Source organism: Pistacia vera, unplaced genomic scaffold (assembly GCF_008641045.1).
Source record: "Pistacia vera cultivar Batoury unplaced genomic scaffold, PisVer_v2 Contig1363, whole genome shotgun sequence".
NCBI classification, from domain to species: Eukaryota; Viridiplantae; Streptophyta; class Magnoliopsida; order Sapindales; family Anacardiaceae; genus Pistacia; species Pistacia vera.
The window spans coordinates 48,179-66,039 of NW_022195427.1; the positions used below are offsets into that span (position 1 = coordinate 48,179).

A 17,861-nucleotide genomic window follows, 5' to 3' on the forward strand; every position below is an offset into this window, starting at 1 on the left:
ATTAATTCCATCCAGTTTGCTATTACTTTCAAATAGTGATCGCTTCATGCTAAGAAAGAGTAAGAGAGAGATTCAAATGCAGGCAGATATGGAGTTTGTGTGAAGAAACTGAGAGTTTATTTTAAAATTCAAATAGATCATATGATAAGATAGGAATCAAATTTTGAAACGTAACACATAAGCTAAGACGCTTGTGACAAATTAATATAATCTTAATGAAAGAAAAAAATTGCCAAAAAAAACTTTATGTTAAATGATCCAATAGATAGAATGATCTTTGGAGGCAAGTAACATCATGGAGAGTGACATTATTGATTAGGCTCTGTTTGGTGCAATGCACTAATTAAATTCCTTGCACTTTTTTTGTGTGCAAATATACTTGAATCAAAGTAGAACCATCCTCAAGATCATGTTAATACAACCACAACAGCTCTATAGATTGAAAAATGAAAAGGGTGTTAACTTAAATGTAAAGAGAGTGAGGAATGGCGTTACCTGGATCGACGAATGGAGCTGTTGCCATCGATTTCTAGTGAGGGAGGAAGACGTCGTCGATTTTCAACGAGGGAGGAAGATGTCGTCGTCAATTTCCGGCGAGTTCAGATGCGATTTAGGTGGGATTTCAGAGAGAACAGAAGACAGAGCCGAAACCGTGAGAATTTTCACAGAGATTAGAGTGTTTGCTGAGAAATTTTCGTGAGAAATACTGAAAGAGAAGAAGATGAGAAAGGGCTGCGACGCTACGTGACAGAGAAGAAGAGAAGAAAGGGCTGCGTGAAAGAGAAGACGATTGTCGCGTATTAGGGATTTAAATTGTGGACCGGTTTTTTCGCTGGTCCGTTTGGACCGGAGGTTCACTCAGATTATCCGGTTTTCAACCGGTTTAAAACGTCTCAATGCATATTAGCGGGTTTGAGGGTGACTCGAACCGGACACGTGACCAATTCACGGTCCAATTGGTTGGGCCGGCCGGTCCAGTCCGGTTTTTAAAACAGTGACTTTATTACAAGAAGAGTAAACGACATTTTCCCACCCAAGGTTTGGCGAATCTGCAAGTTCTCACCCCTAGTTTCATAAATCGTAGATTCCCATCCTTAAATTAACACCGTTACTTTTCTCTCAAAATAACTCCGACATCTCAAATTTCTCTCAAATAACCCTTAGAGGAGATCCCGGCCAAGCCAAAAATCCGGCCTGATTCCGACACCATTGGACCTCCCCGACACCACCATCAGCATCTCCTTATCCTCCTCACCAAAACCCCTAACTTTTCCACCCGAAATTTGGTTGGAAAGGGGTGACAAAACGCGAAAACCTAAGGGAGAGGCAGCGACGATCGGAGAGCAATTGCAGTCAGCGATATTGCAGGTTTTGGTGGGGGGAAGTCGACGATGCTATTGGTGGTCTTGGGGGTGGTTTTTGGTGATGTGACCTATCGGAATTTGGATGAAACGCCAATTGACACTAAAGCAACGGCTGGCAATTGGGGGGTTCAATCAGGCGAGAAGGTTAGGGGTTTTGATGTGGGGGTTGAGGGGATTGTAATGGTGGTGTCGGGAGGGGTTGATTGTGCTGGAGACAGGCCGGAATGGTCTGAAATCACCAATGGGGTGAATTTGAGAAGTGAAAGGTTATTTTGAAATTTTTTGGTGGCGTGAATTTAAGAAGTGAAGGGTTGTTTTGAAATTTTCATCTTTGAAATGACCATTTTACCCTTTTAACTGTTAGATTAAATAATTTTCAGTTAATTTAAGAGTGGGAATCTGCAATTTATGAAACCAAAGGTGGGAACCGTAGATTTGCCAAACCTTGGGTGGGAAAATGTCGTTTACTCTTGCAAGAATGAGGAATCAACAACCTGCACATCCTGTAACCTTCAGTGATTAAAAAAAATAATACTAAAAAATAACGCCAACAATAATTCGTTTCTGCAGAAACATGTGGCATTGTTAATGCATATAGTTTAATGAAGCAATTAATAACTGGAAACAGAGAAATATTGCAAACTTATTATTGATAGGAATACTGTTATCGTAGAATTTGGTTTATTGAGAAGCAGCATAACAACTAAGAAGAGTAACTCTAGGATTACATAGATGTATGTATCTAGAGCTACTGAAAGCAGTGGGTATGACAAAGAGTAGATAAATTATTGCTGAGTTTGAAAACATAATCTGAATTGATGATGTTTCCCTTCAAAAAGTGGGAGTACCAATGGGCAGATAGCTTGGGATATCTCTTTAAACCAGGATCATTCAAATCCACATAGTACAGCCCGAAGCTGGATCCATACCCATCCAGCAATTCGAATACATCTAGGAACGACCATGTAAAGTACCCTCTTGTATTTGATCCATTTCTTACGGATTCAAACAGATAACAAAAAAGGGAGTTAGGTTATACTGTAATGTAATTAAAAAAAAAAAAAAAAGGTGTTTGATAAAAGTAAAAGATTTGCATACCTCACAGCATCAAGCACACTCCCAATGTAAGCATGTATGTATTTCACCCTTGACATATCTTCCAATGTTGAATTGCGCAGACTCCGTTGACCTATTGACGAAAAGAGAATGATTTACAAGTGTTTGATCAAATTGATGCATAAATCTATTCCAGGCAGAGCTATTTATTTAGAGACAGACCATTTTCATAAATGTAAATAGGAGGATTGCCATAAACTTGTTTAAAGTACTCCAGCACTCCTCTCAAACCCCAGGGCTGTACAGGGAACTGAATAAAACAATCCCAATTAGAAATACAGTGAGCTAACTCACCTAAACTAAGCCAATAATAAAATTATGTATTTCAAATCCCACCTCATATGCAGATGTATTATCCGGTAGTGCTGCCACAAACACAATCAATCAATTACTTTAGTTTCTAAAGTAGCCAGAAGATATTCCAATGAGTTATATGCTATGTAAAATGAGTGGTGATCATAACCGACAAGTAGAAATCTTGGATGAAATTAATCAATAGCTAAGCCTGAGCTTTGGTTGGTAACTTCATTCAACGGAAAATCAACTTGAGTACTAAGTGAATGGAGCCATCATTCAGTTTAGTGAAGAACTAATATGTAAAGAACATACTGTTAACTAACTGTATTGCCATGTCTGCGTTAAAGTCTCTGACTTCCTGCTTCAGACTGTTGGAATTATCTTTGATGTAAACTGTGCTGTAGTGTATCAATCCCAGGAAATCAGCAGAACCCTTAACCTGCTTGGACTCATGATCGGTGAAGACTGGAAGTCTGGAGCCCACATTTTTCTTCATTATTTCGGGATAATCTCCGAACATCAATGGATGTGCAACCCTGCAATGCCGCATACAAACTAATTAAATAAAGGGTACAAAATGAAAGAACATGCCAGTCTATAAGAATTATGAGCAGACAAAGACTTAAGGCCTTTAAAAAGGGAAAAAAAAAAAAAAAAATCCGAGAAAAGTTAGAACAACTAAGGGCAAAGTGGAAGTGACATTATCATAGAATCCAAACAAATGTGAGATAGAACCCAGGTTACATAAATACCACCAAAAGCAATATATAGAAACCCTTCTTATGTTATGCAGGATACTTAACTTACCAACCAATTAGGAAATCACTGGCTCTTTGAGTAGCAATTACGTCCTCTGTTGAGTTTGTTAGAGGGACTACCCCAAATGCGTAGATGCTGATACCTATATAACCATGCTGCTTGCCCTGCACCACTGTGTGTTGCAATTAAAATCTATTTTGCATAGACATGGCCTAAACTGACATCTAAAAATTAAATGTGTGTAGGCACAACATTTAAGTTTAATGCAAAGACAATTTTATTTTAGGATTTGATGCAAATGAAAGGGCATATTCTTTTTGTTGGATCATATGATTGTTTGAGTCATAAAAAAGATGGAAAAGCACATGATATAATTTTTTTTGGATATTACCTGATACTTGTTCCTATAGAGTCTTGTAGCTGATGCATGCGCTAACAAAATATGATGAAGTGCCATGTATGGCTCAGAGGTGGAGTTGCCTCTGGAGCAATTGAATCCAAATGGAAAAGAACACCGCTGAGGTGGCACATATCCTTGATCATAACCGCCAAGCACGAATACATTGGGCTCATTTACGGTTGTCCAATATGAAATCCTGTTGCCAAACTCTCTAAAGCATACTTCTGCATAAGCAGTGAAGTCTTTCCTGCATTCGCATAGAGATGATTCAAGTAGTGTCAATCAACTTTTTTGGTGCTAGGCAATTTACCAATCACAAACGGTTTAGAATTATACACAATTCTTTGATTGATCCATCCTCCATACTCATCTTCAAGAGCCTGGGGAAGATCATAATTGAATAACGTAACATGCGGTTCAATTCCTGCGTGATCAAAACAAAGATATTTCCAAGACACTATCTGTTATCATTTGTGAAGAGAAAAAAGTTGATGTTAAGACATTATTGATGAAAAGTTGGGTCTCACCATGGGTGGTTAGTTCATTTATGAGGTTGTTGTAATACTGTAAACCCTTTGGATTCACAGGTCCTTTTCCATCTGAGAGAAATAACACGAGGATAAATATGTGAGATTAATCAAATATTGGTTAGTACTTATTTGGTCGTTAAGAGTCTCAATTCAAAATTGTACTTGGGATTAGTCTTGACCACGAGATGGAAAATCTATAGGCATCTAAGCCTGTGTCCGCCATGAGTTGCACATCTTCCTGCAAAAGTACATGAATAACTAGTTACATACAGACCATCAAGCTACAGCATCTAAAACAAAAAAAGGATAAACGAAATTTGAATTTGTGACTTAGTTATATAGAAAGAATCGGCATATATAAGGCACCATGTATACACCTTGTATTTGTGATACTCATCACATGCTACATCTCCTGTGGCTCCCTGTGCCTTCCCTGAATTTTGAGAGGTGGAAAATCAAGTATCGGAAACATACTTTTGATTGAAGAACATACATGCTATGTCTCCTCTGGCTTCAAGCTAACTTTCGACTATAGTGATCCATAAATTACTTATCTATTCTCTTTTAAATTTTAACCACACCCTAGAATATTTACACTGGGAGATATTGAATGACCATAATGAGGAGTGATGATTCTGTGAAATAATAAGGATGAGTAGCAGGTTAAACAGACCTCAATAGTGTTCCAGAAACTCGTTTGAAATTTGTCTAATCCCCCAAATAAAATGCAAATCTTGTATCTAAAGGTGATTAATTTAACATAAATCAACAAAACTCAAGTATGTTACACATTATGTATTGGCATATTCAATTTCAGTAGAGTTTTTAATCCAAAAAGTTAAGAAAACATACCCTCGTGTGCAAAGGTATCCCAAATGCTTGGAGTCCGCCCATCTTCGTTTGCTGCTCCCTCCACCTATTGTATGATTTTTATATTTTATTTTTCTAAAATAAATTTTATGATTAAAGTAATGAACTTTCTAGTAAACATTTTGCCTATTTTACTATGTATAAACTTAAAAATAAAATAAATAGCTAAATATATGAAGTAAAAGTGAGTGACCTGATAAGCTGAGGTGCCAGAGCCAAAAATGAAGCTAGGTGGGAAGTCATGTCTACTGAATTCATCAGCGCTAAGCCCTGTTACTGCTAAATGAAGCAGAATAATTAGCAAGAAAGAAAGTCTAAACATTTTTTCACTGTGATGCAGTCAGAGGAATCAATGCTTCGTGCTGATATTTTACGAGCAAAGTAAATGGCTTTGAGTAGGCTGAGGCAGAGGCCAGAGTTAGACGTATCCAAAACACTTGGTGCTGCTTCTTTATGGGAATTAATTAGTACACAGACAAATCTGTTACAATCCAAGTGCAAATTCGTTCATGACCACTTTAAGAATGGGACCAGAAGACTGATGGGGGCCTGTCTTCTGTTTTTTGACGTATTTGTTCAAGAATAAAAAATCTGCACGTAGTCGTTATGATTTATGAATCTGAATATCTGGAGAAAAGGTTAGGTTTCACTCTATTTATTTTTCTCCTGTTTTTTATCGTGACAAATGACAAATACATAAACTTTGGTGATAATTAGATGCTTAAATTATGGTCTTTAGCAGTGATGGGAACAAAGAAGGTAAAAGAAAATGAGAGCCCTATGCTTCGTGGTGGTTAATTGGGGTAACTATTAGAGTTTTTATCCAACTTATAGTTTTAAAGTCTCAAAAGATTAGTTGAAATATATATAAACAAACTCAACCCCGTTCATTGAAAAAAAAAAATAGAGCCCGTGACTGATATCGAAAAAGGGTCCCCTCATCGACAATTGCAGCTCAACATTTAACATATCAGAACTAAACTTCCTCACCATTAATACTTATAAAGTTAAGAATGAATTGTTTTCTTCTATTTTTTCTTGTCTTCAATTCACAGAGCTTGCCCTGCCATATTGTGCAATGGGATTGAGCAATAACTTGTGTAGAAATCTCAACAACCAACAATTATTTTTGGGCATTATTTTTTTAATGTGCAATAGCACCACGATATGTTTGATCTGATGCATAACGGATCCAACGGTTGAAAGGGAGTGAGGCAAATAAAATTCTTGGCAGCTTTGCTTCTGTGCAGCCATGACAGTGCATACCTATTAAGTGGTACGGATTCCAAGAAAAGCGCCATCTGTAACAAACACAAGCATCTATCTGTAACTCACTGACTCTTGTCCTTTTCCTTTTCCTTTTCACATACATAGATTCAACATTTTTCACCTATGCTTCAACGTCAAATGTCTGGTTCGTTTTCCTGCTCTTAATTAGAAACTTGACAATTGAGATAAAAAAATAAGAAAAGCAAATTGTGAGACACTCAACCTATTTACGGTATCATAAGATAAGATAAGGTGGTCAAGATGAGCAAGCTATCGTGCACGTTTACAGTTCTCGCCTGAACACGAATTATATACACGGTACTGGGATTCCGATCAATAACACAAGGCAATTGACAGAACATACATGATGAGCTTCTGACTTGGAAGCAGAAATGTCTCTATAGCATAAGAACCTATTTAGCGGACTCCTATAGTCAGAATCTAAGGCATCACAAGTTGATATCATTCATAATAATCCTGAGCCATTGGTCATACAGCATGAGATAGTTTCCCAACAATCAAGAGATGTAGCAGTAAATACAGAATAGGACTCAAGACTACATTCAAGTTCAAACTCCTTACATTCGTACTGATGAAGTGATATCTATTCAAATCATTCCTTCATCATTCTCCATCAACTTATTATCTCGCCTCCCTGTACTACAACTAATTTTACAGGCAACAAACAAAGAACAGAATTCCAACAATCATATCCTATCACGGAGCATACAAAAACAAGAAATAAAGACAATGTTCTGCAGTCAAAAATTTCATTAGTTTGACTAGACCAAAAACAGTCGGTAACCTGGAGTTACAGTGTATCTAGAAAGAATTTACTACACCCCACCCCAATCCAATTACCAGGTATTATTTTCCTATCTTCATTCTATCATAACTTTTGTGCACACGACAAATGGAAATCTTATCAACCAGAGATATCACATTATTGAATCCACAACATTAGGCGTGCACAACCACATTAATGAGGCTATGGCAAATTGACAAAAAACTGAATTTTGATATCTGAAGTTGAGTACTTATAAGTGAAATGCACAAATGACAAACATAAAAATGGAACAAAGATGCATTCATCAGCATTTTCATTGAGGATAATGCACTAGTAATACTGCCTTACGGGTATAAAATAAACTGTTTAGCTTCCAAAACCTTCAGGCCTGCATATTTTTGCTACTCCATCTTTTACTAGAAATTTATCATTGAAACCTAAAAAATGCAGTAACAGATAATCAATATCTTAATAAAATGCATATTACTTCACAAGATGGCCAGTCCTGCATTATCATAGTAAAACAAATAGAACAACATTAAGGCCTTGTTCAACTACCATAAGTTCTGACCAGCATATTACAACTGAACTAATATTAAAGTCAAGCAGATGGAGACCAAAAAGAGATCTATATACAGAGATGTAATATGATGATAAGTTATAACATTTCATAACATCAAAATTCTTCCATTGATATAAATAGAAAAATCTTATGATAGTATGGAATATTACTAACGCTGCAAACCGGTTAAAAAATTTAATTACCCATCATCACAATCTCGAAGAGTGTTTCCCACAGAGTTCATCAACAATTCATAAAAAGAAAAGAAAAAGAAAACCTATAACACATTGACCAACGCTAAAAGCACACATTTCTTTATTAGAATTCAAAGCAAATTTAACAAATAAACCATTGCAATTGTAATAACATAATAAAACCAGAAGCAAAGAAATACAAATACTGAGAGAAACTATAACAATACCAAGCAAGTGAAAAACAGCATCAAGTGTACAATGGCAACTCTGTCCAGGCCCCAGAAACATGGCCATTTTCACACACATAAGCTCTAACAACAGGTTCACCATCGTCATGGTACCCAAAAACCCTTCTCAAACAAAATGCAGAATGCAAGTCCCAGGTCTCTTTACACGGACAAAATGCGCAACTGATATCAATTTTGCTCCGATTGCCATCGTTTATGGTTCTCCAAACACGAGAGCGCTTAAAGTTCTTGAAAATGCCTCTAAAAAGCATGTAATTTCGCTTCTCTTCGGTGTGAACACAACCTGGCCAGTCAGAAATGTACAAACAATCCCCTCGAAATCTACTGGCAAGAAGTTTATTGCCTTGCTCACGACTCAAATTCCAAACCCCAGATGCCAAATGCGACTTAACCGATCTGCTACAAAATTTCCTCTTTTTACCAGAAGAAACGTCGAGACCCACTTCAGCCACACAATTTGCAACGTCATCAACAACAAACCCACAATCATCTTGAGCCTCAGAATTATTATAAACAGTGTCAAAATAAAGATCGTCAAAAAGTGACCAGGAACAATCAGCAGGAAGAGTCCCAGATTCTAGATTGCTGGAGCCAGTGTCGGTTGACGGAGTGGCTGATTGGATCCTAGTAGAACTTTGATAATTTGCATCAGGGCCCAGCTCACGCTCGAGGCCGAAATCTGAGTTCTCTAACAAAACGCCAGAGTGAAGGAGGCCTGGGCAGCAGACGGAAAGCTTATTGAGGGACGACCACAGGTCCAGTGGAGCGGCCGAATCAGTGGAAAGGAGATCGGCGACAACGCCGGGCATGCTCCTAGAGCACTTGTTCTTCCAGCAAATATTACGAATAAGAGAAGAAAATTTAGTGCAGACAGAGGCCAGGCGGGCCCAGTTTCTTGGGTCGTCCTCCAGTTTGAAGAATATGTTGAGGATGACATCGTCGGAGAGTTTTGAGAATACAGTCTCCGACATTATTTTTGGTTTGGGTTTGTTTGGTTGAAGTTCAGGTTGGTTAAAATTTTATTGAACTGACGAGAGTCTGTGGCCTTATATTTTGTTGTTTAGTTGGAGGTTTAGTAACGTATACGCTTTTGGATGAGTAACGTATGAATACTCAATTTGTCGCCATGTGTGGTCGAAAAACTTTCTGTTCCTGCTCACAGACAGGCTGACGCAACTTGTCGAGATTTCATGCTAGTCTATTGCAGTGGCGAGCCGAGTTAAGACTTTTCCATAATCGTTTGATTACGAGTTGTATTATTTATTAAAAATTCATTTTTACCAGAATTTAAAACTTATTCTAAAATTTCGACTAGAAATGATTTAATAAAATTGTTTAAGAAAATAAAATTAGAATTAAGAAATGAAAAACATAGTTGTCATGTTAGAGTGGCTCTAACCGCTGATATTTGGAGCGGTAGAGCTAAACAAGATTATATTTGTGTGACTAGTCATTATTTTGATAACGAATGTAAATTAAATAAATCTTTATTGGGATTTAGATTAATGAATGTGGATCATAGTGGTCAACAAATTTATAATAAAATTGTTGAAGTTTTAGAATAATATGATATTGTTCACAAAATAATAAGTCTAACTTTAGATAATGCAAGTGCTAATAATAGAGTTGTAGATGTTTTTAAACAAAATTTTCTTTTTTATGACAATTTGAAGTTTTTTCGCTAACATTGTGCATGTCACATTATTAATTTAATTGTAAAAATTGGTATGAAAAGAATTAGAAATAATATTGATAGAATTAAAGATTGTTTAGCTTGGATTACTAGTACTAATAGAAGAAATTTTGAATTTCAAGATGCTTGTAAAACTTCAAATTTGTCTCCTAGAACTTTTGCATTAGACATCCCAGTTAGGTGGAATAATACTTATTTAATGCTTGATTCATATTTACGTTATGCCAATTTAATTAGTTCTTTTGTAGCAAGTAAAGGGGTTCTCATTATTTGGTAGAGAGTGATCGACATATAACTCAAAAATTTCATTCTTTTCTTAAAGTCTTTTATCTTGTCACTTTAAAACTTTCAAGTGTGTATTATCCTACTAGCCTATTGGTAATACATACAATTTTAAAAATTTCAAATTTATTTGCTTGAAACAGACACAATGAAATTTTAGCGAGACCAATAAAAGCAATGAAATTTAAATTTAAAAATATTGGAAACCCATTCTTTTTTTTTTTATTATTTAGTTGTCATATTTGACCCTATGATTAAATTAGTGGGTTTAGAAAATGTTTTAGACATGTTAAGTGAAGATTTATAAGAAGAAGCGTATGCCAATCAACTAGGATAGATAAGACAGTGTCTTGCAAATGTATATTTGCAATATGAAAGCAGGTATGTGAACTAGTAAAGAGGTGCAATACCCGAGGAAGTACTAGCAGAAGACACAAATGAAGACTTCAACTTCGACTCTGAGAGTACAATTAATGGGCAAAAGAAGACCCGAACCCGAAGCATAGCCTCCTCTTTAGAAGCATCAACAACAAATATAATGTCCTCCATGCAGCTGCAGAGTAACGAGTTTCACCAATATTTGGGACCTCTTGACTTGCTACTAGTAGATCCACAACAAAGAGCCAACTTTGATGTCTTAGAATATTGGAAAACTAGAAAATGTATTTTTTTTGGTACTATCAAGACTTGCCCTGGATGTTTTCTCAGTTCCTGTCTCAACCGTCTCATCTGAATAAACATTTAGTGCAAGTGGAAGAATTTTAAATAAAACGAGGACTAAACTTTCACAAAAAATGATTGAAGTCCTCATATGTCTTTGAAATTAAGAATGGTTGCGTCATCAGGATTAATACGAGGTTGTCAACGATACTTTTAATAAAATCATTTCAATTTTATAATTTATATGATATATATGAAAGAGGTCCTAATGAACCTTCAAATTAGTTGTTTTGTAAATTGTAACTTTGTAATTTATAAATTAACTGTCAATTATTGCACTTTTTTTTCCTTACCAAGTTTTTGTTCCAATTGAGTTTTTCTTGGTAAGGTTTTTAACGAGGAAATAATTATTGTAATTTCTTATTTCTTATTTTATTTTTTTATAAATGAATAAATCTAATTTTGCTTATATTATAATTTAATTGTATTAAAATTGAATTAATATTTGCAATGTTAACTAAACAAAAATTAATTTAATTTAATTGATATTTGAAAGTTAACTAAAACAAATTACACAAAAAAAAAAAACATTAAAAAAAAAATTTGTTTGGCCAGCTCGGCCCGACCCGCACAAAAACCCATCGAGTTAGGGTTGACGAGCCGGGTTGGGTTGACCCTTTTATACAAATAGGCCACGGGCCGGGCCCCTTTTCCATCTCTATTTTTGCCATTGCACGTGACATCATCTCCAGCGACTTCGCCAGTCAAATCCATAGATTGTTAGGCTGATTGTCCATCATGTGCTAGCTATGACATCATCCGAAAGATTATGGCAACGGTCAAAGTTGTTGATTGACGGTTGATCGATTTTGAATTTTTTTATGGAAATAATTTTTTTTATATTTTATTTCCGTAAATAAAATTATATTTATATTAAATTAAATAAATTAATATTATATTATCTCTAATGATATCATCTAAATTTAATATAAATGTTTTATGGAATAATTTTAAACTATGGGCTATGTTTTATCTAATTAATTTTTAATGAATTCCATTGGATGATATTTTCGCCCAAAAAATTTAAAATAGCAAGATTTTATTGTACTCCATTACTATTCATGGCTAAAAGTAAGAGTAATGCTACGTGTATAAAAAAATCTTATAAAGATTTATATATAAAGTGATGTAGCAAGAAATGAATGAAAGAGTGAACACAAAAAGTCAAACTCATCATATTTACTCTTCCATTCATTTCTTGCCACATCACTTTGTACATAAATTTTTATAAGATTTCTTTGTATATCTAGTATTATTGTAAAAGTAAACGACATAATCATATTTTATTTCTTCATATTATTCCCATTCCCATTCCCATTCCCATTCTCATTTCCCATACCTGTCTCTGTTCCCGTTTCCATCATTCAACGAAGTAAATGCCAACATTGAGTTTTTGCTTTGGAGCAATGTTTTAATAACCAACCGGGGATAAAACCTGGCAAAGTGGTCGGATCCCAAGTTGACCGGTTTGACCGACCCGGTGTCTAAAATTTGAAATTAAACAAAAACAGCCTAGAAAATTTATAAGTCCCTATAAGTTTAAAATCTTGCAAAAACACCCTAAACACCACCACCGACGTCAACAAACTAGGGCAAATAGGGCTTGTTTCTGGCGACGATAATACTTCCCCATCACCATGAAAACACTCCCCTCAGCCTCCTGACCAAAATACATCTCACTCCTCCCCATTTCAGCTGGCCATTTATTTTTGCTATTTTCAGTCGATTCACTCACCGAAATGCACCTCCGTCGCCACCATGCACTCACTGGCTCTTCCTCTTTAAAACCCCCAGCATCCCAACCTTCAATTGTTCATTCATTGTTGTCATAATTTCTAGGCTTTAGATGAATAGTAAAATTGATAACCTGGCTTGGTGAAAGCCCCAGGTCCCAGTTGAACTTGTTCAAGCAGTTGGGCTAAACCGGGTTTTAAAACACTGGTGTAAAGACTTTGTTTACAATGGTTGCTATCATTTAGATTCGAAAAATCTGTTATGCAAAGGTGAAAATAACTCATTAGTATAATGATGGAGTATTGTAATAAAAGTTAATGTTCAATTTAATAAATATAAATACAATGGTTTAATGAAAACTAGTTTTGTGGGTATTAAGGAGTGCCAATAACTAGCGGTGATCAGTTTTAAGTACCCTACATTTTTTGAAAGAACTAGAATTGGAACCGAAACTGATCAGCTCCTAAGATTAGGAATCGAAACCGAAATCAAAACTGAAACCGAAACCGAAACCGATCGGTTTCGGTTCTGGGTACCCAAGTAAATTACCCCCAATAGTTGACAAAAATTACAATTTAGTCCCAATTCATACTCAAATACCCGAACCTCGATTCCAGTTCTAGTTCCAATTCCAATTCTCGATTCCAATACTGTAAGAACTGGAACCAAATCCAAGAATTCTCGATTCCAATTTTCCAGAATTGGAATCAGAACCGGACCCTAATGAGGTCGATTCTGATTCTACCCTTTACCTGTGCTCACCCCTATAACCTCATTCCATTTATAAATGCCAATACCATTTCCTAGCATAATCAATTCATTGTGTTAATGCACAACACAAAAACAAGATATGGACATAAGCTTTGGAACACATAATTAAAGCACCAATTACTAAGTTTAAGAGCAGAAATTAATGAAACAAGTATGTAATTAGATGAAGTAGATCAATCACTTTAATATAATAAGTTACAAAATAATTCTAAAAGTAATTCTAAAAGTATGATAAAGATGACACCAGTATGTGAAATCAAAAGTAACTTTTGAACAATGGATAATTTACATGCAATGCAAAGAAAATACAATACAGTAATCACTTATGGTCTACATCAAACCAGAAATACAGATAAGTTCTAGCATAAATAACTCGAACTCGCTGCAGAACTAGATCTCCACTAGTCAAAACTGCCTTTGCACCTCCTTCAATTCGAGTTTGCAGAACAGAAACACTATCACCTTTACTTTTCATCAGAGACTGTGTTACACAGCTTTTAGCTGTACTGACAATTGGGCACGAGAGATAATCCAAAGGATTCGACTCACATTGAAGTATACAACCGTCAATGGTAAGCCTTCCACCCCTATGGAGCAAGCAGCAACCAAGCTCTGCCTTCACAGTTAAGTTTGCTAGCTTACAGGTCGATAGAAGCTCCAAGGCACTGCTTAAACAAAACAAGTGGTGGGAACTAAAATTTGTTGCTTATGATGACAACCGTATAGTGTTTTTGGTTGGATCCCACTCTAAGCTTTTTGGATTAAAATTCTAGAGATACAGTTTGAAATAAAATCACTTAACCTTAAAATATACAGGAATGCCATGCAATGAGTAGCCAGTGCATGTCAAATTATGTCTTGATTTGTTATATCATTTATGTAAATATAATCTGTGTACATAATGTAAGTCTTGCAGTATGACACATCCCTAGATCTGCCTACTTCTGAGCCATGATTAAGTCTTATACATTAAAAGGCATCACCTTTCACTATAGGCATATCCCTTCAATATTAGATGCTCCTGAAAGTAGATAATCACCAAAAAATTTTACAAACCTGTCTGAACCTCGAGAGCATATGAGGGTTGTTTCATCCGGAAGCTCACCTCCTCCAATCTAAAAAAGATAAGTTGTCACAGTGAAAAAGAAATCGATAAAAATTTCAAAATAAGTCTTTTTTTTTTTTTTCTCTCTTGCAATAAAACAAAGAAGTGGGTTCCAACTTCCAATAGGCAAGAAACTGAGCAAACAAGTAATATTAGTCCACTTCCAGCTGAAAGCAAATTTGTTGTTCCTCAATGTGAATTTAGTCAAATTAAATATTTTTCAAATATTATGGAATATATGAATTGATTCCTTCACCACGGAAGAATTAAGGTTCACAAAAAAATGGGAATAGACCATGAATGTATTCATGCTATGCAGTACCCTGTAACTAAATCAACTAAATTTTGGAAAATTGAACTCAACAGTTCTGGCATAGATGCACAATTGACAGGCAAATACGATTTCAACTGCTACACCAGAATAGTTAGTAATTAGTAAAGTCCCCTATCAATAATAGAGAGAAGAGATTCAGGGCAACAATGAAACATTCAACTTACATCTACAGACCTATTCCAGCAAATAGGATAGGGTTGAATGTTAGCAGTAGCTCCATAAGGCAAAAATTACCCAGAACATCAGATGGTTCTAGCTCATGTCAGTGCTAATTGATTCAATTATTCAAGTTTGAATCATGGAAAGCATAATGATCGACCAGACTTAAGATTCCCATTTCATATTTTTAGAACTAGTAACTATATTTTGTGCTCAAACATGTTTTAAAGCTTGTTACAAAAAAGACATAACAAATGGATGGAACCAATTATAGCGAGATGCTTTCCTCTCAAACTTAATTTTCATGCCATTCAAAAGTTAAATTGAGATACCTCTCCAATTTTTCAGTGTACAATAGAAGGTAACACAGACCTGTTAGTTAACAGGGTATATAGCTGGTAACAAAAATAATAATGGAAATAATGCAAAGTTAAACCTGCTCTAAAAATTTTATAGGAAACGAACCACACTGTATTTTATTTTAAAAATACAAACATGAAACCATTTTTGAAGAAATAAACTAGTAACATACCAGGCACAGTGGTTTTCTTATCTGAATATTACAGGCAAGATGACTGCCGCCTGATGAAATTAAAATGGTGTCGCCAGGTCTAAGAGGAACAATGTGATAAACAAGTTATTTTAGACTATTATATCTCAAGAATCATGCAGAGGCAATTTGCAGCTTTACAAACCTTGCTGCAGTTACAGCTTTTTGTAGATCTGGGAAAACTCCGGGCTCTGATAAATCTTTAATGAACCGATCTACTCGCAGCCACATGCGAGGATGACACGCCAAGTAATGCCATCTGTGGCAAACGAGGGCGGTGTTATATCGATCTGCAAAGCTCCATAGTAATTTGTGAAAGGGATTGCACAAAATGATGCTATACATAATTTCAGAGTTATGAAGTTGATTTAGACAATTTAAAGAGATAGGGATTTTACCATATTAACATTCAAAACACACATCTTATGCTAAACAATCATCACAAGCACACTTGCATAACAAAATTATAAATATATGGTATTGATTTTTTCAGTATGAAGTTATTTTACTGGATTAGATTCCTCCAATTTAAATGACCAATCTTACATCCCAGCAGTGAAAACATATCATATTACAGATTCAACAGTATTTTATTCAATCACAGAAATGTTGAAGCTATTATCTTTCGTAGAAGTTAAACGCACCAAGATAGAACCTGATACTAATGCAGCACCCATTAAAATACTCAAGGTAATGGGAAAAATATATAATTAATAACAAAGTCACACTAATCAACTAAACAACTAAAATACTTTCACTGCTCCTAGAACTTCAAAACTTGCAGTATATGAGACAGATTTTTTGTTTTTACCTGAAAAGCTTAGTGCCCTAGAATAAACAACTTTTACCACAAACCCATTCAAACATATACATTTAGATTTCTTCCAACCCTTAAAATACAGGAGGAATACATAATTATCAAATATATATCATCCTCAAACTACAAAATCTTCAAAAGGAAGATAAATTTCAAAACCCATTTTCCAAAATCACATTCCCAACAGAAAACCCTACCATACATGCTAGAAAACAAACAATTAGCTCGAAAATTCCCAGTACATAAATAGCTTAATTAAAGACAAATAAGCTAGAATTTAAACCAAGTTAAGAGAATTCACCTGGAATAGGCGATAAGAAACTAAAAATATGCATAAGGCAGCCATCATCAAGGTTGTTTATTAGGGCAAAACAAGATTTCTTCAAAGTTTTATTACTGCCTCCTATCAAGCTTCGCCTCTCATTGTAAAATTTCTCTTCATTTTCCATTTCTTGAAACAACTTGATTACTAGTTAGATGATTTTTCTTTTTACTCTATTGTGGGATGGATAGTAACACAAACTGAAACCATTGGTAAGGGGAAGCCGACACGACACAACACTCAGCTAGTTGAACATTTGACACGCCTCAAAGATTTGGAAATTTGGATGTGATGTCACCATGCTTTCCTTAAGACTAAAAATCAGTTTGCCCCCTATAGTTTCCAAACCTCCCCTCATGGACAACTGTCCCAATTGTTTCAAAAATTAATCAATTATCCCTTAATAGATTCTGAGAATGTGTATGGTACATTATTGGAAAACATTTTCTAAAAATATTTAAATTATTTTCTAACTCCCCACATTTATTAATTTAGCTAAACACCCCCGCATAATAAAATTTTATAAATTAACAAAACACCTCACCCACGCAATCTACTGCCGGCAGTCAGCCACCATCGTCGGACAATGGTCGTCAGTCGCTAGAATGGCACACGACCCACTAGATCTGATCGGTTGTGTGTCGATCTTGCCTTTTTCGACTAGATCTATAGCTAGATCCACGGTAGATCTGGCCAGAAAATGAAAGATCGACGCACGACCGACCAATCTAGTCGATAGATTTGGCCGGAAAAGGCTAGATCCATGGTGGATCTGGCTGGAAAAGGAAAGATCGATGCACAATCGGCTTGATTCAGTTGGTCGTGCATCGTTCCAGCACCAGTGGTGGTAGTGGCTGTTGGCGGGTGATAGTGGCTTGGGTAGGTAGGGGTGTTTTTGTTAATTTATAAACTTTTATTATGAAAGATAATTATTAAATGTTTTGAGTTGAATAGAATATGATTGGATTTTGAATTGAA

General features: G+C 35.5%; 3 protein-coding genes across 4 annotated transcripts; all 3 read right to left on the reverse strand.

Moving 5' to 3' along the window:
- Positions 1–2,071: 2,071 nt before the first annotated feature.
- Positions 2,072–5,668, reverse strand: LOC116122712 (beta-glucosidase 11-like). Its single transcript, XM_031408529.1, has 13 exons — positions 5,530–5,668; positions 5,319–5,382; positions 4,844–4,899; positions 4,629–4,704; positions 4,464–4,535; positions 4,273–4,360; positions 3,928–4,183; positions 3,585–3,700; positions 3,090–3,313; positions 2,817–2,845; positions 2,643–2,730; positions 2,463–2,553; positions 2,072–2,359 (listed from the first exon to the last, which is right to left on the reverse strand). Exons 1-13 carry the CDS (start codon positions 5,656–5,658, stop codon positions 2,113–2,115), a joined length of 1,536 nt encoding a protein of 511 aa, XP_031264389.1. The 5' UTR covers positions 5,659–5,668; the 3' UTR covers positions 2,072–2,112.
- A 1,006-nt stretch (positions 5,669–6,674) lies between these two features.
- On the reverse strand, positions 6,675–9,467 carry LOC116122713 (phytochrome A-associated F-box protein-like). 2 transcript variants are annotated; one of them, XR_004126950.1, is made up of 3 exons: positions 8,376–9,467; positions 7,741–7,829; positions 6,675–6,777 (listed from the first exon to the last, which is right to left on the reverse strand). XR_004126950.1 is itself a non-coding variant. In XM_031408530.1 (2 exons), exon 1 carries the CDS (start codon positions 9,365–9,367, stop codon positions 8,396–8,398), a length of 972 nt encoding a protein of 323 aa, XP_031264390.1. In that variant the 5' UTR covers positions 9,368–9,467; the 3' UTR covers positions 7,452–7,829; positions 8,376–8,395. The 2 variants fall into 2 exon arrangements, 1 of the variants encoding a protein (XP_031264390.1); XM_031408530.1 differs by lacking the exon at positions 6,675–6,777 and having other exon boundaries at positions 7,452–7,829.
- A 4,380-nt stretch (positions 9,468–13,847) lies between these two features.
- Positions 13,848–17,138, reverse strand: LOC116122715 (F-box protein SKIP5-like). Its single transcript, XM_031408532.1, has 5 exons — positions 16,863–17,138; positions 15,890–16,034; positions 15,727–15,805; positions 14,653–14,711; positions 13,848–14,261 (listed from the first exon to the last, which is right to left on the reverse strand). The coding sequence occupies exons 1-5, from the start codon at positions 17,008–17,010 to the stop codon at positions 13,916–13,918; spliced, it is 777 nt and encodes a 258-aa protein (XP_031264392.1). The 5' UTR covers positions 17,011–17,138; the 3' UTR covers positions 13,848–13,915.
- Between the last annotated feature and the right edge of the window lie 723 nt (positions 17,139–17,861).

Coding starts and splice junctions, on each gene's coding strand:
- LOC116122712 (XM_031408529.1), bottom strand. CDS start 5,658: ATGTTTAGACTTTCTTTCTTGCTAATTATTCTGCTTCATTTAGCAGTA. Junction 5,383..5,529: donor CTGGCACCTCAGCTTATCAG/GTCACTCACTTT, acceptor ATCATACAATAG/GTGGAGGGAGCAGCAAACGA. Junction 4,705..4,843: donor ATGAGTATCACAAATACAAG/GTGTATACATGG, acceptor GTACTTTTGCAG/GAAGATGTGCAACTCATGGC.
- LOC116122713 (XM_031408530.1), bottom strand. CDS start 9,367: ATGTCGGAGACTGTATTCTCAAAACTCTCCGACGATGTCATCCTCAAC.
- LOC116122715 (XM_031408532.1), bottom strand. CDS start 17,010: ATGGAAAATGAAGAGAAATTTTACAATGAGAGGCGAAGCTTGATAGGA. Junction 16,035..16,862: donor TTTCTTATCGCCTATTCCAG/GTGAATTCTCTT, acceptor GGAGCTTTGCAG/ATCGATATAACACCGCCCTC. Junction 15,806..15,889: donor AAAGCTGTAACTGCAGCAAG/GTTTGTAAAGCT, acceptor TGTTCCTCTTAG/ACCTGGCGACACCATTTTAA.